Genomic DNA, 23,305 nt, shown 5'->3' with positions numbered 1-23,305 from the left:
TCCTTGCTCCGTTACCATGTCAACAAAGCCAGGTTTAGTCCTTCAAAGGGCACCGCTCGACAGCTGCCCATTGGAGGTGACCGCGCTGAATGACGGGGGGAGCCGGGGAGAAAGGATGGATGAAAAAAAGGAGGGGGATAAAAGGAGAATCGTGTCGCGGCGGAGGCGCAGAATAGACCTTCTGAGAAGGATGAGTGCGGGATGTTTCCGTGAATAGCCCACATGCTAATCGCCCACCGGTTGTGCGGCGAGCTTGCGGCTGGATGTTGTGACCTGAAGCGAATTACAAGGGGAAGGACGGACGTGTCTGTCAGGAGACCACGAATGCGAGAAACACTTCTTGTGACTTCTCGGGGAAATGACCAGATGGGGCCCTCCTGGGAGGGCCAGCTGGCGGGGAGACGGTTCAAGGTACACGTAGCAAAAAGGGCCGGAGGCGACAACGACGACACTTTGGGAGGATCCGACGAAACCCCTTTCTGCTTCTTCCAAAACAAAGTTCTTGACTCCTGCCTCCGGGAGGCAGAAGGGACCATGGTAGGGAGGTGGAAGGGTCTGGAAGGAGCTCCCCAGGAACCCCTGAGTGGCCGGCCAAAGAGGATTCGGATCCTCCTTATGAGCGGAGCGCGGGCCCAACAAATCCCCGGGCGACCGCTTGACCTAGTTGCTGTTTGTGAGCGTTTTTTTCTTGACGGTGCAGTGGTTGGTTCTCACCAGCCACTGGCCTGTGGGTTGTACGCCTTCGTGTCGTGGAGTCGCACTCCCGGGTTTCTGGGGATCCCCGTCGGAAGTCAAGTCATACGGTAATGCCGAAACGGGCGACCCGATAAGCGTTGTACGCCTCGGCCACCTCTGCGGCGCCGGTTGCTAACAGGGGTACAGCCTCGGGCCATCCACTGGTCCTGTCCACCAGGTGAAACCCCTGGGTGGGGGCAGAATGCCAACCAGGTCCACACCGACCTGGTCAAACCGCATCCTCGAGAGCTCTTGTGAGTCTTTGCACTTTAGCACGCTGACACCTAACACAGGAAGCCGCCCAGCTTTTCACATCCCGACGGAGACCGGGCCAAACAAACTTGACCCGAACCGGCTTAACTGACACCTTAATGTCCGGGTTTGACAGGGCGTGAACGGCATCAAACGCGCGGTGGCACCACTGGCCAGGGATTCAACAAAGGGGACAAAGGCGCGTGTCCACTGACCTTGAACAGCACTTCCTGCAGTCGGAGGGCGATTTCAGCGTTTGTCAATCCCTGGACCTCCGTGTCCTTGGCGGTCTGGTGCCGTGGAAGCACGGTCTACACCAAATCAGCCAACAAGTTGCCCCCAAAGCGACCGGGGGACTGGCTGCGGGAACCGGGCTGGAAGCGCTGTGTCCGAACAACCATTGTAGACCTTCGGTAGCGAGCAGGTTAGGGAGGACTAACGGCCCGGGCTGATCCAGCATACATGGCCAAGTTTCAAAAGAGACTACGTCTATCAGGCAGCGATTGGCAACGTCTACCAACAAATCTGTGGCGATTATCGGTGTTGTGATGGAAGCCATGGCAACGTCCCAACCAAACGGACGCATACTAGGAACAGTTGCCAACCTCGTGCGGAAAGTTTGTCCAGTCTGAGCCGTCGAACAAGGAGTGTTTGGCACTTGCGGGTCAGAAACTCGTCCGGGCACCAGGATCTACCAGCGGGTCCTTGCTGGAATTCTTGTTTTCGGTGGTGAGCGGCTTCCATCTTCAGTCACTTCTTTGATGCATAGACATGGCTGCGGCAATGGAGGTCCCTCACCCATCCAGTGAAAGGAGGGCTCAGTGGAACAGCTGTAGAAGGTGCTTCTTGAGAGCATTGTATTTGCCATCACATGGCGAGCGGTCGGAGAATCTAAAGCGGCGACCGCTTTGTAGTCGTTAGCATCGGCGGCAAAAGAGATCATAATCAGGGCCTCGATGTGCAAGTGGTGGGAATGAGTCGAACCAGCGTCGCTTCAAGTATCAGGTTTGTTCAAGAACTTCCGAACAGAACAAGACGCCTGGACTGAGGCCTGACTCCGCCCGCCAAGATGTCCACTTTGATTCTGGTATTTGGGAGAAACCATCTCATGGAAACATTTGACCATCGGTTGAAAAGACGAGGAGACGTTAGCGGCACGTGAAGAGACAGACATGGAAACCGTAGCATTAGCCGGTGACAACAACTCCGACCGCTCAGGACAGATTTAGGGCTCATAATTGAAACGTTTCCATCCGGCATTTTCAAAGCGAGCGGATGGCATTCACCCATTCACGCACGCATTCACACGGCCATGGCGGCGCTCAGCGCAACCTGGGGGCGACTGGGGGGCTTCAGTGTTTCGCCCGAAGGCACTTTGGAAATATACGGGTCGCAAAGAGTCCAAATGTCGTGTTTAGTCATGATTTTCGACAAGCGATGTTATGTTTGAATCCCTCCGATCGCGGTCGCAGAACAGGGCATTCAAAACCCATGTAAATACGCTTCTGGAGGGATCGTGTTCCGGGGTAAACATCACGCACAATGAGATTTTAGCCCGTTTTTATTTCTAATGTTTTCCTCGGGGTGAAATCCCATTACATTTATGGTCCTTCCTAATATCTGGATTGGCGCATTCCACGCCCATTAGTTTTACATCACCAACTTTTAAGCAAAGCCTCGTCCTGACGGCCTAAGTGATGTTTCATTAGACTAATCACACCTGCGGGAAACGGCTCCGATTACCAACGTAGATTCTTCGGATTTCCCGGGAAAAGATTCACACCGACAGAAGAATGTGACACCGGCAGATCTTGGTAGGGAACAGCGAGGCTCCCTCACGTCCAGATTATCTCTGAAAGTGGCGAATACCAGAAGGTTGACTATAATTTCGAACATTTATGCGTTTTTTTGGTTACAAATCCAAACGCGTTCCGACAGAGTTGATGTTCAAATGTGATTTCAGAACCAGAGGGTTGGCAGTTGCTCCAGATGGTCTGGTTCGCACCTTGCAAAGCAGCCAATCAGCGTGTCCCGTTTCCGGATCTTCCAGATCCCCGTTGGATCCGAGCTCTCCCCGGGATCCGTTCCGGTTTTCCGCACCGTTTGTCTCCCGGTCGCCGTCTGAAAGCGTTCCTTCCTGAGGGGAGGTCTGCTTTCTGTGGATGGTCTCAAAGAGCGCGGTCATCGGACCACCGGATTGGGATTCGGCGCGGTAGAAATCAAACGCCCCCGTGTCCACGGGACCCTTCAGGAGCCCCGAGGCGCCTGAGCGAGCTTCACCCACATCGCCGTCCACGGATTTACTCCAGCCAGAGCAGATGGGCGGGCGAGCCGGCACTGAGCGCTGTGAGCCGTACAATCTGACAATAAATGACACGGAATATGCAAACGGAGGGTCAAGTATCTGTGAATAGTTCTCACATCAGCGAGAGCAACGCGCACCGTTGACTTACCTATTGGGTTTCGTAAGCGCTGCAAATAATACGCAGAAGATGTTTCAGCTTCTACTTGGAAACACCAGAACCGCGGTTTCTGTTTTGTCTTCGGCTGACAGAGGGACGCTTTTATAAGTGTCATTCTAGATGTTGATATTCAGTTTTTTCTGATCGCGTTTTTGCACGGATACAGAAAAGGAGGGATTTTACAGCCACTGAAAAGCCGAGTAAACTTTGCCGTTTTAGGTGCTTCTTCTTCTTCTTCATTTCCATTGGGGTTTTCCCTTCAGGGAATCCACCTTCTCCATCTCACCCTGTTCTCTGGATCCTCCTCTCTCAAATAAAGACATACAGGCAGGATGCGAGTGGGCCGAGACCAACAAGGATAAAATATTGGTTGGCTTGTGTCTGTTCTTGATGACACTGAACCCGAAAGCTTCTTCTTCTTTGGTCTTCTCCCTTCAGGGTCTCCACAGTGAATCCACCTTCTCCATCTCTATTCTCTGGATGTTCCTCTCTCACTCCAACCACCTTCATATCCTCGCTCATCACGTCCATCCATCTTCTCTTTGTTCTTCCTCCAGACCTCCAATTCCAGCATCCGTCTACCAATATCTTCCCTCTCCCTTCTCTGCCCATGACCCAACCATCTCTGACCTTCTCTCCAAACATCTAGCACATGCCGTCCCTCTGATGGACTCCTTCCTGATCCTCTCCATCCTGGTTGCTCCCCAAAGAGAACCTCAACATCTTCGTCTCTGCCACCTCCAGCTCTGCCTCCTGTCTTCCGGTCATTGTCAGTGTTTGTGGATCATCTCACCAGCGTCTCCTCCACCTTCTTTGCCAATTTACTTGCAAAAGCTTTTATGTGCAACACTCTGATGTCTCAGGCCAGGTCCTGCCCGTCTTCCTCGATAAGACAACTAGAACTTATGGCTTCAAGACTCGGGGTGTTGGACGCAGGTTCAGGATGTCGGATTCAGGGTCCCCCCCCCCCCCGAGCTTCAGAAAACGAACGTCCCTATTTTGTTTTCACCGTCTCCATTTAGCATCACCGTCACCCGGTGAGGTGCGGCCCCCCAAACCCGTACCTCCATTACCCCAAAGGCGGTCGCATAAGGAGGCGAACATTAACACGACGAACCCTTTCAGCCCGACAGCTGCGCCGAAACTCATTAACACAAGGAACCCTTTCATCCTGGACCGGCGGGCGACCCCAGCAGAACCCCCGGGAAAAATGGTTTGTTCCTTTAACGGATCGGAGTGTCGCGCCGTGAAAAAAAAACAAAGCACGGAAACCAGTGAGTCGCGGCGTCCTTTTCCCTGCGATCTCAGCCGAAGCACTCCTGATACGCCGAGCATCAATCTGTTTGAAGCCCGCTCCCTCCTTTTGCACGCTTTATTTCCTGTAATTTAATTGATTATCGAGTTCCCTGTTTTTCTTTCCCCGCGTGCGCTTCCAGCTGCCGGCTCTCGCGGCGAGCCGCCTTTCCGCGGCGGTAATTTAGAGCCTAAGCTGATGCAATTAACTGAGCGGCGGTCAAAGCACAACCCGGGCGATGAAACACGTCGGCGCAGACGCCGCGCCGCGGAAAACGCCGCCGTGCGCGGATTCCGTTTTCAGACGAATAACACCCATCTGGTTCGGACTGGAAGGCCTAATCAAGACCTCCGCCTCTCCCGAGGGCTCGTTCCTTCATTTCCTGTGTAATCCTGTACGTTCTCGGGGAGCCACATGTAGAGAACGGAAGCGTTGCGGGGCCGGGGAGGGGGCCGTCCTGCGGCAGACCAGACGGAGACAACATGGCGAATTCTCCATCCGCGCGCCGGCGTGCGTTTAATGGCCGCGCAGACCGCCGCCGTCCACCGCGCCGCCTCTTTCTAAGAACATACATTGTCAGCGGCTCCTCTGCCGGCGCCATCTTTGTTGTTGTTTGAAACGGAGCTCAGCGCTGCCCTCTGCTGGACGTGATGCTGAACAACCGTGTGTGAGAAGGACGCAACGCGAGCGTGGACGATAGCCCGCGAGCACGAGGGCGGATCGAGGTCGGGGGTCAGGGGTCGGAGGTCGGGGGCCGCGAACATCGCGCCGGGCGACGGTCGCTCGGCGGCACAGCCAAGATCTACGAGCCCCAGAGAGCCATCAGTCAGACAAGCGATGGGAGAGGAGATAAAAAGCTACGATTTGCACAGATAGCGGCTGATCCTAATAATTTGTATCCCAGAGACGGGCGATGGGGAGATTAAGGGTGCCGTTTTACAGTAGCGAGATAACAAGGCGTGCACGCCGCGCCGCGAGCCGGGTAAAGTTTCCTCACCGAAAGGCTCAAAGCAGACGAGCGCGCTCGCAGCTGCCGCCACGCTCGCAGAAAACACCCCATACCGTTTAATGCTCATGTTGCCGCCATGTGTGTTTGTGCCTGTGTGTGTGTGTGTGTGTGTGTGTGTGTGTGTGTTTCTCAGTCTTCCACCTCCAGGTTCATGTGTTTTGGTGAGGCTTGTTTTCCTTTTTTTTGTTCAGGGTTTGCGTGCAGATATTTCAGTCTGAGTGTCATCTTTATCAGCGCAGGAATAGAAAGCCACGTCTGTGAGTGCTGATGAGTCATCCTACACCTCAGAGACCGAGACACTTACACCCCGCGCACACACACACACACACACAGACCTGCATGAACCGGCCTACCTCACCGAACAATGGTCTCCCCAAAATCGACCAGAGCAAACTTCACTTTCCGCGGATGAGGGTGAAGCTCCAGGATGAGCCCTGACACGGAGGCGCTGAAGAGCCTCAAGACTTCACTCAGACGTTTGTCTCGGTTGGGAGTTTCATCAGTCATTCATTCATTCATTCGTTTACGATCTATATCACTTAACCTGATATAATAGTTGTGGAGGCGATCATCGCTGTCATTGGCCGAGAGGCGGGGTTCCCCCTGGATCCATCGTAGGCCCACCTATGGAGACACACAAGCATTCACCCTCTCATCTACACGTCATAAAGAAACACAAAAACACATCAATTCACCCTGTCATTCATGCACCGTATAGACGTTCATTCAAGCATTCACCCTCTCATCCACATGTAATGGACGCACAAAAATACAACCATTTACCCTCTAATCCACGTCATATAGAAACGTGTGTCCGTTCACCCTCTCATTCGCACATCATATGGACATACAAGCGTTCCGCCTCTCTTTGGCGTCATGGAGAAACACGCAAGCATCACCCTGTCATTCACGCACCGTATAGACATCCAACGTTCACCCTGTCATCCACGTGTCGTCCGGGGCGATGGATCCATCCCGGGTCCCCGTGGAGATCCGCGGGCCCGTCTCCATCGCCCAGCCTTCCTGCCCGCAAACACCATTTGTCCGTCCGTCCGCAGACGCTCTCGCCGCCGCCGCCGCCTCCTCCTATAATGTGTGTGACTGGCTGCCGTTGACCCCCGGTGACCTCCAGCTGTGTGTCATGACAACAGGACACTGACAAATGTCAGAGCAGATATTGGCTTCCTCCATCTTCTATACTTCTCCCATGGTAGGAAACCACCCACACAAGCCCGGCCAAACACCGCAGAGCAGAGGAGGGATGATGCGCGCATGCACGTGTGTGTATGTGCACGTGTGTGTGTGTGTGTGTGTGCGCCGCATGTGTTGAACCAGTGCGTGTTGAGTAAAAGGGCACGGCGTCCACAGAGGAGCCGGAATACAGACAGACGATCTGCCAGACAGAAATGTGGAGGCATCCGAACGCTCTGCGCGTCCTGTTGAGATTAGACGGGGGCGGGCGGCGGCGGCGGCGGGAGGGGCGGGGGGTTTACGGCGGCGGCAGCGAGCGCGGCAGAGGGCCGACTCGCCGTGTTACCGCGCCGCTCGGTGTGTTAAGCAGAGTGTTAAAGGCAGATGTGTTAGACACGGGTGTAGGTGGTGAAGCGGGTGCATCTGGGTTATTTTCGTTAGCTGAGCTTTGGTGTGTGTGTGTGTGTGTGTGTGTGTGTGTTGTGATGATTCCGGCGCTGGTGGTGAAATTTGGCTGTTGTTGACGAAGTGTGTGTGTGTGTGTGTGTCGGTGTGTTTCCTCCCAGGCCGCCCCTCCTCTCCAGCAAACTGCCTCTGCATGCATAATTAACCAGGATGAGTGGGGAGGTAAACACACGGGGAGGCGCTACGCCTTCCTGTGTGTGTGTGTGTGTGTGTGTGTGTGTGTGTGTGTTTGTGCGTGTGTGTGCCAGGTATTCCTCATGTTGCGGGGACATAAACATGTTTGCTCAGACACACGGCGGGCTCTCTCTCCGCCCCTCCGGGGACCCGACAGCCACGTCCCATAACATAAATCATCACATTTAATGCAATGACGTGAGTTAAATCATGGTTAAGGTTTGGCAAGTGACAATTCAGTTTCAGGGAATTTAATGAATTGTAATTGACTAAATGATTAAACAGAACTTTATCCGTAGAGTGTGTGTTTGTTAGTGTGTGTGCTTGTTTTTGTTTTTTTTTGGGAGTAGAAAAAAAATTGAAGTTAAAGGGCTTTGGAGCCAGAATTGATGGAATGGGAGAGCTGTCGCTTTCCTTCTTGCATGTATAAGCATGCATGTAGCTTGTGCCCTGCGTGTGTGTGCATGTTTGTGTGTGTGTGTGTGTGTGTGTGTGAAGATAAATCCCATCTCAAGCTGCCTCTGAAGATGATGCGATGAAAGAGAGGGATGAGAGGATAAAAAAAGAATGAGGGGGGGTGGTAACCAGTGGCAGCTCTGCGCATTATGAACCATCCAGCTGAACAATCAGATTTGTTCTCCTCTCTTCCTTCACCCATCCTCCCTCCTCATCCCATCCTTCCTTCCTTCCTGGCCATTTTTATTTACATGCACACACACACACACACACACATGTCCTAAAGTGTGAAAAGTGGCACGGCAGCCGTCGCAGGGACTGCAGAGCAAAATGACGATAAACTCGGTTAAATGGGAAGCCCCTTAATGAGAGCCGAAGTAGGCCAAACCAACTGTAATCAATTACACACACACATCTAGCTGCTGCTGATTGTGTGTGTGTGTGTGTGTGTGTGTGCGGAGGTGAATTATCCAACTAATTACGGACTAAGCTTTCGCCCTATGTACTATTTGTCATGCATGCATCCCAGCGCGCCCGACATCACGAGTGTGTGTTTGGACATGGCTGCAGTTCATATTTCCCAGGAGTCCCAGGTTGCAAATCCGCCGCCCCGCCTCGCCTCCACCTCCACCCCTCCGTAAATCATCTCTCCTCCTCTTCGCCCCCTTTTCTCCTCATCCTCCTCTTTAAACTTATCATTCCATCACTGTCCTCTATTTCCCTCCCCCCGCTCGCAGCCTCGGCCGCCGCCGTCGGGGATTCCGGTCACAAGCGCCGACTCCCTGACCCGCGGCTTCTCCGTGACGGTCGTCCGGAAGGGGAAACGCGGCCGAAGCTTTTAAGTGCAAATGAGAGAGAATCTGCGAGGTGTTTGGATGTTAAAAGTTTAAGAAGCGTTTAAGAACCAAACAGACGTTCAACGTGGCGCCGCTTTGTTTACCCGCCTCTCTCTCTCTCTCTGGCTGCCGGTAAAACCGATGCTGCCCTGCCACCTAATGATCAGACCGCCACACTGAGGGAGGCACATCCACAGAGCCGGGATCCACAGATCTCCGCTCGCATCTGTGCTTCCCTCTCGTCTCGGCCCACGCCGGAGCGGCGGGGGCGCCGGGAGGGGGGGATTCGGTGCCAGAAGAAATATGACGGACGGTAGCATCAACAACGCTCCGGCTCCAGGAAGACGGAAAAATGGAAGGAAGGAAGGAAGGAAGGAAGGAAGGAAGGAGGAGGAGGAGGAGGAGGAGGAGGAGGTGCAACACACGGATAGGGAGAGGAGACGTGATTAGACTATAAACAGTACCACATGCACAGAACTGTGTGTGTGTGTGTGTGTGTGTTGGGGGGTGTGCACATGCGCACAAGCACACATGTCTGTAAGTGTGTGTGTGTGTGTGTGTGTGTGTGTGTGTGTGTGTGTGTGTGTGTGTGTGTGAAAAGGGGCTGAGAGAGGAAAGACGGCAGGAGGAGTGGAGTGAATTGGTTTTCCAGGAAATTGTTTGTTTTTAGCGAGAGACACATAATGGTGAAAAGTCTGATTTATTATCCCTCCGTATTTGCTGTTGTGGGGGTAGGAGTGGGAGTGACAGGGGTCCACACACACACACACACACACACACACACACACAAACACACACACACATGCATGCATTCACACACGCACCGACACAAAGCATCACAACAGTGAAGCCCAGGAATCAGTGCATGTTTTCTTCTGCAGCGTTCAGCAAGCTGGTTCCGCTGGACCAAACCCACCCTTTGTCTCCTGCAAACATTTTTTAGGCCACTGTGTGAAGAATTACACACTCACACACACACACAGACACGCACACACACACACACACAAACACACACACTGGTGGTTTGCAGGCAGGGGGATGGAAAGGTAGGAGGGAGGGCAGAGAGCCTCAAGGGGAATCTATACTGTGTGTGTGTGTGTGTGTGTGTGTGTGGGGGGGGGTGGGGCTGGGGGTGGGGGTGGGGGTGGGGGGGGTTGTGTTTAAGTCACTGCCACAGCCGTGGACCTGCATGCATAAACAGACGCACAAACACGCACTGGGACGCACACATCGTGTGCAGAATTCACACGACGCTCGCTTCTCCACGTGCACGTCCAGACGGGTTTGTGTGTTTCCAAGATGAATGATGTCACGGCGTGCCCGCTGGGACGCACCGCCGTCCCCAGGGCAGATTGAACGCCCGGGATATTTCCCAGGAAGTAGCTGACACACACACACACACACACACACACACACACACACACACACACACACACACACACACACACACACACCAAGTTCGACACTCTGTCTCCAGGTGTCTTCCTTTTATAGAGCGAGGGTTCTCGGCAACCTCCTCTCTGCCTTCGTATGAATACTGAAACCCACACACACACACACACACACACACACACACACACACACACGAACACACTCACACACATACACACAAACACACAAACATGCACACACACGGTCATAAGCATATAAACACATGTAGACCAAATTTGCCACACTCAGATAATGGCAGCAACGCAGTGAACACAACAGCCGGGGGCACGCTCTGTGACACCTACCCCGGTGTTCTGAAAGCACAGAACAGAAACGCACACACACACACACACTCGGTGGAACGCTTCCCCTCAGCGGAAATTGGAGTCGGTGCAGGAAAAAAAATGATAGCGAGGGAGGAGAGGGGGGAGGGTGGCGGAGGCTCCGCCGGCCTTCTATGAAACACCACGTCAAAGATGAACGCTGCGATTCCCAGCAGCCGTGAAGGATGCGTCAGACCGAAGCGGCGCAAAGCGAACACGGCGTTTTTGGAGCTGACAGAAGATCAGGAGCCGGAGCTCCGTCGCCCCGCAGCCGGCGAGCAGAAAGGTCCTGCGCGTCTTGCCATCCAGCCTCCGCTCCTCCTCCGTCCCGGACCCGTCAATCGCAGCGCTCGCATTTGCATCACCCTCCCCGCTCCATTTTCTCCAACCTGGAGGGGCCATTTTAGAGACGCGCACACACACACACACACACACACACACACAATTACAGGTCAGTGAATGGTGTGTGTGTGTGTGTGTGTGTGTGTGTGTGTTCTGGTGGTCTCCTGCCTGGGCGGCGGGGCGGGACGGGCGTCTCCCGTTTATCCGAGTAACTGGCATCGGCTCCCGGGGACGAGGGGGAGGCCGCGATGCAATTCATCCGTTCATCCGTCCGTTCATCCGGGAACGGCTGTTCTAACCTCACGATTGCTTTTCTCTCACTCTGCTCTTCCCCTGATTTCAGAACCCCCACCCTCTCCTCCCCCTTTCCCACCTCACCCCCCCTCCCTGCTCTGGCTACAGACGGAGAGCGTTATGCAGTCCTTCCGTGAGCGCAGTGGTGGTTACCACAGCAACCAACCCTGCTACCAGCAGGAGCCCCATGAATTATCCCGCCTGGAGACCTACCGGCAACACCCCCACCATGCCCACACCCAGCACCCGCACCCGGGCCCGGGTCCGCACCCGGGTCCGGGTCCGGGCCCCGGGCACACCAGGCCGGTGTACGAGGTCCACGCTCTGATGAACCCGTCCAGCATGCCTCCCGCCGGCGGCGCCGGAGCGGGAGGAGCGCCCAAGGACTGTTACAGCCAGCAAGCCTACTCCGGTTACCCCGGCGCCGGGGGCGGGAGCGGGAGCGGGGGCGGGAGCGGGGGCTCGGCGCCCGCGCAGGCCAAGAAGACCTACAGGGGGGGCAAAGTGACCAACCCCGGGCAGCATCTGCAGGGTCCGGCCGCTTACGGCAACCACATGGCCCCCGGGACCTACTCGGCCCAGTACATAAGCGAGGGCCACCTCCAGCAGAAGTGGGAGGACGCGGCCCAGCTGGCGCAGTACGAGCAAGAGATCGTGGGCCGCATGGAAGCCGGCGGCACCCCCGCGCCCGCTTCCTCGCAGTACATGGACCAGAGCATACTGGGCCACTCGCAGACCCAGTGCCACCAGCCGTCGGCCCCTTCCTACACGAGTCCGCACCACCAGCCGCACCACCCCAACCCCGCCCCGTCCCCTCTCCTGTACCCGCAGAGTCACCTGCACTACCCCCAGCATTCGCCGTCTCCCTCGCCGTACATGGAGAAATGCGGCCCGATGCCGCACTGTTACAAGGGTTACAACATTCCCCCCGGTTCGCAGTACGGACGGCAGCTGAGCGGCCACGGCGGTCTGAAGCAGGGGGGTTACAGGTCTTCGCAGAGCAGTTACGGCTTCCAGCAGCCTCCCCGAAGCTTTGAGCCGCAAAACCCTTTACAATCCATGACCAATCCCCAGGAGCAACATCCAAAATACCAACACTACAGCCAACCGCAGCAGAACTACTGTCTCTCGGAACTGTCCGTGAGGTCGCCCGAGCAGTACTATCAAACTTGCAGCCCCTCCTCCAGCCACTCGCCCGCGCGTTCGGTCGGCCGGTCGCCCTCGTACAGCTCCACCCCGTCGCCGCTGATGACCAATCCGGAGTCCTTCCAGTACGGTCAGCCTCCCATGACCCCCGGGGCGGCGTCGTCTTCGTCGTCCTCCTCGGCCGGCATGCAGGACCAGGGCGGCTCCGGCGCCATGTTGATGCCCCCGCGGTCGCACCCTTCGCCCAACGTGCCGCACGCGGCTTCTCACAACTACTCGACCACGCCGCAGGGACCGAGCATGAAGGAACGATTCTCGGAGAAACTGCTGTCGAACCCGAGCTTGTGGAGCCTGAATGCCCTCACGTCTCAGGTAGAGAACATCTCGAATAACGTCCAGCAGCTGCTGCTCTCGGAGGCCCTGGTGGCCAACAAGAAGGCCGGTAAGCGCAGCAGCGGAGGGAGCAACAGCAGCGCCGGAAGCGCGGCATCCTCCAAAAAGGCGGAGGAGTATAAAAGTCCTTATCCCGACAGCGGGGTGAGTGTGAGCGGAAGCCAGCTGCAGGATCCTTACTCCACTCCGCAGCACCAGGCGATGCCGATGGAACTCCACGAGGGAGGCTACTCCAGCAGCAGCGACGAGCAGCTGGAACGCGGCTTCTTCTACACCGGCCAGGGCCGGAGCCCGGCACAGGCGCCTAACAACGCTCACCTCGGTCTGGACACGGCTTCTTCGTGCTCCATAACGTCCCCCGATAATCTATCCACGCGATCCGGCGACTCCGGCCTGCACAACCTCACCCCCGACTCCATCAGATGCCAGTCGGGACAAGGAGGCGACGGCATGACCACACCGGTGAAGAGCCTCTGCGATGAAAGGTCTCCCACGAGCATCACCATCCACAGTCCTATCAAGCACGAAACGGATTCCCCTTCGGACATGCGGCACATCGGCGAGTCCGTTAAAGAGAACTTTGAGGAATCCGCCTGGGCGGAGAAATCAGCTGACAAAGAGGAAGGGACCGCGGATACGACTTCCGACTGCGAAAGGGATTCCGGCCCGACTAAACGCACGGAGAAGCTGGAGAAATGGTCCGACGACGAGAAATCCCCGACTCTGTACGGCAAAGTGCAGGCGGCGGAGAAGGACTTCTGCTTCGGAGAGTCGGTGTATCAAGGGCTCCCGACCAAATACGACTCGGACACCAGGGACTCGGCGGAGAAGTCCCCGGCGGCGCTCTCCGATATCAGCCACAAGGAAAACTTCGGCCAGGATGTGAAGCTGGACTCGTGCAAATCCGAGTCCTCGCCGGGCTCCGAGAGCTCGCTGAAGACGTTGCCTTTCCTTTCGAGGGGCGACCTGGAACGGGACCGGTACTCCACGGAGAAGGAGGACAGCTCGGAGAACGACTCCCCGACCCCCAAAACCGAGGCCTCGGACGAGAAGAGCTCTGACACCGTGAAGGGCGGAGAGGCGGCGGACAGAGCGGAAGGGGAGGTGGAGGAAGGAGAAGAGGCGGACGACGAGGAAGAGGAGATGCAGGATCGAGGAGAGCACTGCTTGTCTCCGGCGCTCTCCGCAGATGTTATGGAGGAACTGGAAATGGGGCGGGAGGGGAGCCGGTCCCCGGACGAGGAGGACACGATCGATACAGACGGTCCCGCCGAGCCGTCCGGAGTCCTCTGCGGCAGGACAGACGGTCAGAGTCATGACCTCCGTGCCGACAAGGAGTTTTCCGGGGCGCCCGTGCATCCGAGTACGACGGCGGCGGACGCTCCCGCGAGGGAGTCGGCCATCGGCGACACGGCTCCCCGATCCCGATCCGCGATGCCGGTCTTCTCGGCCCTGGACGATAAGGCCGTCCTCCCCGCTCAGAGCAGGGATCATATCGATCATAGCGACGCTAAAGTGCTGGAGCCGGACTCTCCTCAGCTGCCGGGGAAGTCGATACTTCCCTCGGCCCCGTCTTGGGCGGACACTCCGCCCTCCCCGAAGAAAGGGGACGAGGACATGGAGCCGGGCATCAGCTGCCCCAGCGCCGTGACCCCCTTGGCCAAGCCGGAGCCCGTGGCCCCGTCCGCTCGGCCCAGGGCGTTCGGACGTAAACACGCCAGGGGCCGGAGGAGATTTATGCATTCGGGAGAAGGGATCAGGCAGGAGCTGGGCTTGGAGCGGGAAGGGGAAAAGGAAGAGGAAACGGCCCCCTTGCCGACGCAGAAACCCTGCATGCCTCCGAGCAAAACGGTGCTCTTCTCAGATCAGATGGATCTGGCTCATCAGGAGTCCATCGTGAGCCAAACTCACAAAATGTTAGCCGATGGTTTTCGTTCCAGGATGTGCACGCGCTCGTTCAACGCCGCCGACTTGCCGTCCAAAGTCGAGCCGCACGTCAAGAGGAAACCGGGCCCCAAGCCGGCCGCCAGAGCCGGGGCCAAACCGGGACCCAAGCCGGGGGCCAAGCCGGGCGCTAAAACGGGTTCCAAAGCCGGTTCGAAGCCCGGATCCAAGCCGGGGCCGAAGCCCGGACCCAAGCCGGCGTCAAAGCCCGTCCCGAGTGCGCCCGAGCTGCCGCCGAAATGCGAGTCTCCGATAAAACGAAAACCGGGCCCGAAACCCGGACCCAAAGGCGTCCTGAAACACGGCCCGAAACCGGCACCGAAGCCCGGGGCCAAACTGACGGACGTTTTGCCCCCCGGCGACACCTCGCCCGGTAAGGCCCCGGTGGGTCGCCCCAAAGGCTCGGTGGCCAAAGCCAGGCAGACGCAGCAAGAAGATGCGGCGCAGCCGCTGACGGGACCGCAAGGGAGGGGCAGGAAGCCTCTGAAGGCCGTCATGTCACCGGTGGACATGCTGGGGAACCTGGAAAACAGGGAAGAAAAACAAGCCAGTGATGTAAAAGCACAAGACAACGAAGGAAAGAACATGGTCTTGCGATCCAGAAAACCTTCACAGGGAAAATTCCCCAAAGAGAAAGACAAGCTCGCCGAGGGAGACGCTCCGGCTCCGAAACTCACGGCGATCGAAAACGGCGACGTTTCCTCGCAAGAGGAGAAACCTTTCAGCGCGGAACCCGCTCCGACACCGAGTCCCGGCGCGGTGAAAAACACCGACGCCCCGGCGGATTCTCGTACGCCGACGGCGGCGCCGGTCCCATCAGACCGCGGCGAGGACAAGACGGTTCAGCTGAAGAGGAAGTCGTGCGCAGAGTCTCCTGCGCTGCCAGCTAAGAAGAAGAGGGGACCCAAGCCCAAAGCCAAGCCCTCGCCGCTGCAGCTCCACCTGCTGGAACACGTTGCCTCCGCCCCGAAAGAGAAGGGTGTCCGGGGGCCCAAAAAAAAGCGAGGGCCACCCAAGAAATTGTCGGAGGTGGCTCACGCGCCCAGAAGCTCTCTGTCCGCCGAAACCGATACGAGCGACGTAGCTGCGATGCCCCCCCACTGTCCCACCAAAACAAAGGTTCTCCCGCCACGCAAGGGAAGAGGACAGAAGTACGAAGCCATGGTGCAGAAAATTACATCTCCCGGCTCAAAAAAACACTACCAGACTCCCCAGGTGGACGGTAGCCTGAATGAGGATGCGACGGCTAAAGCGCTGTCTCAACATGTGTTAAAGGAAGGCGAGGCGGCGGTGCTTCTATGTGGCGGCGAGATGCTCGAGGGCGAAGCGAAAAGCACAGAGTCCAGACAAGACGGAGCGAGGTACCCGGAAGGGGCGATGAAGAGGGAGGAAGTCGACCGGGAGGGAGGAAAGTACGAGACCAGTCAAGAGGGCTCGCCGCCGGAGGAGGCGACGCGAGGCTCGGCCGAAGAGGCTGAACGCCTGGAGGGGCCGAGTCGAGAGAACATTAAAATGGGAGATTGGACACAGCGGGGGGCGTCCACAGAGGCGGCCAAGTCCATAAGAAGTAAGAGGAAAAGATGGGCCATGGTGGAGAGCACGGATGCCTCGCTGGTCGCCCTGGAAGCGGATAATCTCATCGTGACGACTCAGAGGCTGGCCAAGCAGAGGGCCATCAAAAACAACCACGAGATGCACCTCAAGCAGAGGAGGAAGAAGAGGAAAGGCCAAGACCCTCAAGAAGAAGCGCAGGCGGCCACCGAGGCGGATGTGAAAGCCGGCGAGCGGAGACGAGAGGAGGGGGAGGAGTCCACGGTTCCCGCCGAGCCCGCGGCGACCCGGCCGGGCGGCGCGGACGACGGCGCGGAACCCTCGACGCCGAGCGCCACGGAGCTCAACCAGAAATCCAGGAGAGGAAGAAAACCGTCGGCGAATCCGAGCAAGAGGAAGCAGGGCAAGGCCTCGTCAGAGCGTCCGGCCGCCAAACCGGCGAAGGTCCACAAAAAGCCCGGACCTAAACCGGGAATGAAGGACGCCATCGAGGTTATCGAGGCGGTGGTCAGGGCGGCCGGGTACGAACAGGACGAGAAGGAGGAGAGGGCTCGGCGGGAGAAGGAGCGAGGCGAAAGCGAAAAGGACCGGCAGGCGTCCTGCGCGGTGGGTCCGGTGGTGACGGTGTCAGAGAGACAGACCGAAATTATCTCTGTGAAAAAAATCAGGTGCAAAGCGGCGGCGCAGCAGCAGCAGCAGCAGCAGCAGCAGCAGCATCTGCGGCTGTCCTTCTACCCCTGCGTGAGAATCAACAACTCCAGGGACTTCTCCTCGTGGTGCGCCATCATCAACCGGCCCGAGGACGCGCTGGTGTTTCAGAGGCGGAGAAAAAAGGGCATCCTCAGGATGAAGAACCCCTTCTCGGTGGCCAAAGTGGCGCCGCACACGGCGGCCATGCTGCAAGGACCCCTGGTGAACAGAAGCCTGAAGGACAGGTGTCTCACATGTTCCCTGTGCGGAAAGCCGTCCAATTTCAGAGATCTGGGCGATTTGTGCGGCCCCTACTACACAGAAGACGGCGTCCCGCGGAAAACCCTGACGGCCGAGCGCTCTCGGTCCCCCGGGAAATTCCCACGGACGAGCGATAACAGCGGCGGCGGCGGCGAAGAGCCCTGCGGCTCCTCGCGGAACGAGGAGCGGGGCGACGGGGGAGCGCCGTCCCAGGAGGACCGACGCATTAGGCAGCACCACTGGCGCCACAGGCGCTCGGAAAGAACGGGGAGGGAGGGTCCGAGGAGACTGACTCTCCGCGAGAGGTTCAGGAGAATGAGGAGGCTCCAGGAAACCAGCGCGGGGTCTTCAAATGAGCAAGAGGAGGGCGGCGGTGGCGGTGGCGTTTTCCAAAGGCTGAAAGTAGAGGCGGAAGCCAAGGAGCACTGGGCCCACGAAAACTGCGCCATCTGGACCAAGGGGATAATTATGGTAGCCGGGCGGCTGTACGGACTGAAGGAAGCCGCAAACAAGTCGGCCCAAACGGTACGCCGGATGTTCCCGCCGGCGAGCTATGAAATGTGCAGATCTATCGTCACGTCACCGCGGCTAACTTCTCCTGTCTGTTCTTTCCCTTCATGCATCTCGGTCCATATGTCCACCTCCACGGCTAACCCTAGAAATGCTACAAGTGCCAGATTGCGGGGGCGTCCCTCAGCTGCTGTTGGAGAGGCTGCTCTCATAAATATCACTATGTCTGCGCCAAAGAGATAGGTAAGAGGCCACATTAGGGGAGGACGGGAGCGGCGAGAGATGAAAAGGAAGAAAAGACCGAGGGGAGGAGAACCGGGGAGGGAAATCGCGAATGGTTAATTGAACTTGGAGGGAGCGGGCGGGTGGTTGAGGGTCGGGGGGGGGGGGGGGGGGGGGGGAGGGGGCAGGTAGAAAAATGGGAGGAAAATGAAAGGAGAGGGAAGGGAAAGCGGATAAAGTAGGAGAAGGGACGGCATGAAGAAGTAGCCTTATTGAGCGTGAGGAGGGCGGAGGGGCCGGGGAGGGGAGCGGCTTCCGAATCGGGCGGACGGCGAGAAGACGAGAAGCAGGGTGTGTATGTGTGCGTTGTTGACCTCCATCCATCCATCCTCGCCGCGTGTGCGTCCACCTCCGCCCGACCGAGGCTCCGCCCCCGTGCATGCCTAGATGTTTGCCGCCGTTAAGCCCCGCCCACTCCCTTTCCATCGCAGTCACGCCCGTCCCTGGTCGATGTCGTTTTAATATACAAGTGTGTGTCCCGTGCGTGTGCGTGTGCGTGTCGGTGTATGATTTCCCCCCTTTTTCATTGCCTCACGCCGAGGGAGTGAAGCGTGGCGATGAGAAGGCCGGCCACGGCGGTCACGCCGACCACGGCGGCGCTGGGAGGCGGCGCGAGGCCGCTCTCAATCCTGCCGAGCGCAGCAACCGTATCGGACTGACTACCCGCCTGCGCGGCGACCCGGCGACTGATTCTGCCGGCCTTCCTTTCCGTGTGCTTCATTCTAGCCCATGTTTTACTTTAACCCCGCCTTTTTGTCATCCGTTTTTTTGTTTGGCTTTTGTTGTTTTTGTTTTCTCGGGGGGTTGTGATGTATGGCTCCTGTGTATATCTTATCCCCTCCTTCTTTTCTTTGCTTTTTTCTCTACCCGACCAGGCTGCACATTCCACGAGGATGACTTCTCTATTAAATGTCCCAAACACGAGGTAAGAAAAGTGACGGAGAACATGCAGACTATTTAGAGTATTTTTTTTAAAAGAAAAAAAAAGAAAAAAAAAAAAAAAAAAAAAAAAAAACCTTCTTCTCTTTGGAGCTAAATTACGAGTTACGCATCGAAGGCGAGCCGGGTAGCCGGACCGGTGCACCTTAGCTTCTCCCTAGCACTTGGACTTCGTATATTTGCACCGGGGACGCACAGGTTGGTCTTCCGACGACTCTTCGGCGCTCTGCTTTGATTTTCTTCTCCTCTCTCGCTTGTTCTTTCATCAAATTTTTTCTCCCCTCCCTCCTTCCGACCCACCGACCCACCCAGTCCACCTTCCATCCCGTTGTTTTGCGTAGGTGAGAAACACACGTAATCAGCAGAGACACACACACACACACACACACAAGGGCTTCATTACGGCCTTCATTATTCACCGGCATTCATTATGACAGCCCTGAACCGGCCTATCATTCGTTCACAAATCAATACCCCTGCTCTGACCTTGGCTGGCTGAACCCATAGCAACCGCAAGTGAGGAGATGTGCGACTTTTATGTGTTTCTGTCGGACCCCCCACACACACACACACATATATACACACACACACACACACACACACACACACAAGCGCCACCGCCACCCCCTCGCCGTTATGACTGCAGACCACAGCAATAACAATGGGTCACCAATACAGCGTGGATATGAATAGTGCAGCAGTCAGCTTTCCTGTCAGGCAGATGCCATCTGCTGGTGAAGTATTTACACTGCAGAGCGGGGAGGAAGGTCAAACGGGGGGGTTGGAGGGAGGGAGGGAGGGAGGGAGGGAGATGCTGACATTCAGCAGGGAGCATCGGTGCATTGAGGCAGCAGCAGCAGCAGCAGCAGCAGCAGCAGCCTCCCTTCCTCCCTTCCTCCCTTCCTCCCTTCCTCCCTTCCTCCCACCCCTCTGCGCATCCCTCTCTCTCTCTCTCTCCTCTGTGCAGACTGACAGTGATGAAAAGCTGGCTGATGATCAAAACACCCCACCCACCATCGCTGCCTGCCGCCCTCCTCACGCTCTCTCTTCCCCCCTTTCTCACTCACACTCTCCTCCTTTCTCTTGTTATTTCTCCTTCCTCCTTCCTCCCCCCCCCCCCCCCGTCCTTCCACTTCCCATATTTTGCGTCTCGGCTCCCCCGCTGTTCCGGCTCCCACCGTCTCTCACTCGGTTCACCTCTCATCTCCTGTGAGCTCCCTTTACCATCCTCATCCTCCCCTTCATCCCTCCTCATCCCTTCCCCTCTCTCCCTCTCTTTCTTTTCGTCGACCCCCCCCTCCCTTTCTCTCATCTCCTCTCGGCTCCTCGCCCCGTCTCTCTTCACCACGACTCCCACGTCTAAGCAGCAGAAATGAGCCGAGTAAGAAACAGGAACGGAAAGGAGAGCAAAACAAGAGAGAGGTTGTTGTTATCAGGATGAGGCAGAGCTGTCATCAGCGTGTGTGTGTGTGTGTGTGTGTGTGTGTGTGTGTGTGGGCCCGCACAGCGCCAATTTTCACCGAGCAGCCTAATCAAAGAGAGGAACCGACGTGCACAAACAAACACACACACACACACAAAACCAGATGCACAACCACCACACCCAAGGGTGCCCCACTCAGATTTCCCCCAGCCTGCATTCGCTCGGCTCCAGGGCTGGAACACACACACACACACACACACACACACACACACACGCACACACACATGCATTGCCTTCTACCCTAGATCGTGTGCAGCCAATGGAGTCATAGTGTGTGCATGACAAACACACACACACACACACACACAAACGTGGGTCAACACAGGTTCATTAACAGGTTACCTGTGAGCTCACACACGTCCAAACTGAGCGGGGAGTCGGACCGGTGCTGTTTTCTTCTGCGGCTGAGTGGGAACAAAAGACAAATGGGGGCAGTTACATCAGAGCGGCAGAACGGAGGGATGGGATGGAGGGAGCAGAAGGACAACCAGAGAGAGAGAGAGAGAGAGAGAGAAGGCACAACATGGACAAAAGATTGCATCCTTGTGTCCCTCTAGCGACGCAAATGTAAAGAGAAGGACTTCAGGAGGGAAAGATGGAAATAAACAGAAATAAAGCACGGAGGCGAGGCTCTCCGAGTCACCGACACGACAGCGGGCAAATCGAGAACAGGACGAACCCGACGCCGCGGGGAAGCCTGGCTGTTCTAGCGCCGCAGTTAGCGGGCGTCCCGGACGTGTTCGGCGGCGAGGCCGGGTCGCGGGCCCGGCGGTCACGTCGGCGCACAGACGGGAATCAGGCATCACACATGGGAGGCGGGTGACTCACCCGGGCAGGACGCTCGGCCCACACCGGGAATGCACAGGCAGACCGGCAGGCAGTGTTCTCAAAAGGACGTTTATTTCTGCGATAGTTGGACCCGCAGAGCTTAGCCATGTCCTGCAGGACTGGACCTGCGGTGCACCTCACACGCACACGCACACGCACACACACACACACACGTGTGTCTATCAGTTGTATTCATGCATGTTTCTCCTCCTTTGTTCTGCAGGATTTGTAAGATATTCCAATGTATCACCTCCACCACTGACACCACCTCTCAGCCAGACAAGGACCAAGAATCCAGCCAGGCAAAGACAAATGTTGCCCGAACAGCCACGGAACCTATGAAAATAAAAAAAAAAAGCATATAGATGAGGATGGACGGATGAGTCTGCCATGGTTTCGGGGCGGGGGAGGTGGAGGAAGGAGCAAAACGGCCCTGCAGAGACCGGCTTCTTCCTGCGCCGGGTCCGGAAAAGTGTTTTCTCAGCTGAGCCGCTCCTCGGAAGGCAGGAGGCGGCGGCGCTGTTTAACAGGAGGAAAGACTGCGCTTCAGAGACCGAGCGCCTCAGGCCCGGAGCACGGGGGGGGGAGAAGAGAGGCGAGGGGGGCTGTTTGAAATGCAGAGTGAGGAATGTGTGTATGCGTTCTGCCTTCGGATGGGCTGCTATCATATTCAGACACCTGGCAGACACTGATTGGACAGGAGCATCCATCTGGCCACCTTGTCTGTGGGCCAAGAGGTGTGTGCATGTGTGTGTGTGTGTGTGTGTGTGATCATCGTAGAAGTGTCATTCTACAGCCAGTCCATCAGCGTGTTTGTGCACACCACGTGTCTGTGGGCAAAGAGGCGTGTCTCTCCGACGCAAGATGTCACCAATCAAAAAAAAAACAAAAAACAAAACAACAAAAAAAAAGAAAAAACGGCAGCCAGCCACTGGATGTACACTGTACCAGTATGTGTTTAGAACAAAATAAAACAGCGACCTGTACCCGCCGGTGCGCTCACAGGTTCGAAATACTCCGATGTGGAGGAGTCGAGGGAGGGGAAAAAAAAGGGACGCAGTATTTTAATATGCTCTTATCCTTTGAGGTGTATTTTGATGTGCATTATGACTATAAAACATCATGGAGTCACCCTTGGTATATGTCAGGCTTTGTGTTCTTCTGAAATAAACAAAAAAAAAGAAAGAAACTTTAAAAAAAAAAAAAAAAAAAAAAAAAAGCTCTTTTTAAGAGTGTTACAAGCATTCAACCGTGTGCACATTCAGTATGTATATTGGACGCCATCATCATGTGACAGGTCGCTGACGGACGCCTCCGAGGTTCCCCAACATCTCACTTCATATGGATGTACAGTTCAGAAGTATTACTGTTAAACTTTGCCAAGATGTATACTTATTCCACTTCCAGTATCCGTGCGGAAAACACGCACATCCAACTCGGACGTCACGAAGCACCTGTTTGTGTACCTGAAATGTAGCCTACTTTCACTCTACCATGATATATACTGTAACAAGGCCCCGCACGGGTCCCAGTGCAACCACTGGACAAGGAGACATATTTAAGTATTAGAGCATAAAGTGCAAAAATGCCACACCAAACTTTCTCTTTTATGAAACTCGTTATTTAATGGTGTATATAAGTATTTGATGCTGTTTAAATGTAAGATGTGATGTACTAATATAATTGTGTATAGTATTTCCTAGAGATGTTTATTTTCTATAAAATGGAATATGTTATTGCTTATAAAATATTATTAAAAGAATCCATTGATGAAAATATTATGACCTTTTTTGGGAATGTCACCTGTCCTAAGTTGGAGCATGCCGTTCTATTGATTCTCATGTCTATTTGTTTGGAAACGATGACTCAGCATCACTTTGTTTGACATGTTTTTGTAACGCCAATGTTAAATATACCAGCACCTTTCAATGCTGCTACGGCCAGCGCCTGCTCTTTTTGTCTTTACTGACCACGCACGAGCATCACCGCACACACACACACACACACACACACA

At 56.0% G+C, this 23,305-nt stretch overlaps 1 protein-coding gene across 2 annotated transcripts; it reads left to right on the top strand.

Moving 5' to 3' along the window:
- The first annotated feature begins 11,384 nt into the window (after window positions 1-11,384).
- Window positions 11,385-23,224, top strand: rai1 (retinoic acid induced 1). Of its 2 annotated transcripts, XM_086176548.1 has the most exons (4): window positions 11,385-17,774; window positions 17,909-18,002; window positions 18,917-18,966; window positions 21,515-23,224. In XM_086176548.1, the coding sequence occupies exons 1-4, from the start codon at window positions 11,385-11,387 to the stop codon at window positions 21,521-21,523; spliced, it is 6,543 nt and encodes a 2,180-aa protein (XP_086032674.1). In that variant the 3' UTR covers window positions 21,524-23,224. The 2 variants fall into 2 exon arrangements, with proteins under 2 accessions (XP_086032674.1, XP_086032673.1); XM_086176547.1 differs by lacking the exon at window positions 18,917-18,966 and having other exon boundaries at window positions 21,515-21,773.
- The last annotated feature ends 81 nt before the right edge of the window (window positions 23,225-23,305 follow it).

Source organism: Fistularia commersonii, chromosome 28, assembly GCF_037954325.1.
Source record: "Fistularia commersonii isolate RoL2024-O1a breed Wild chromosome 28, RoL_Fcom_v1.0, whole genome shotgun sequence".
Lineage (NCBI taxonomy): Eukaryota > Metazoa > Chordata > Actinopteri > Syngnathiformes > Fistulariidae > Fistularia > Fistularia commersonii.
The sequence above is the reverse complement of the archived record's forward strand: the minus strand, read 5'-3'. Positions and strand labels throughout refer to the sequence as shown.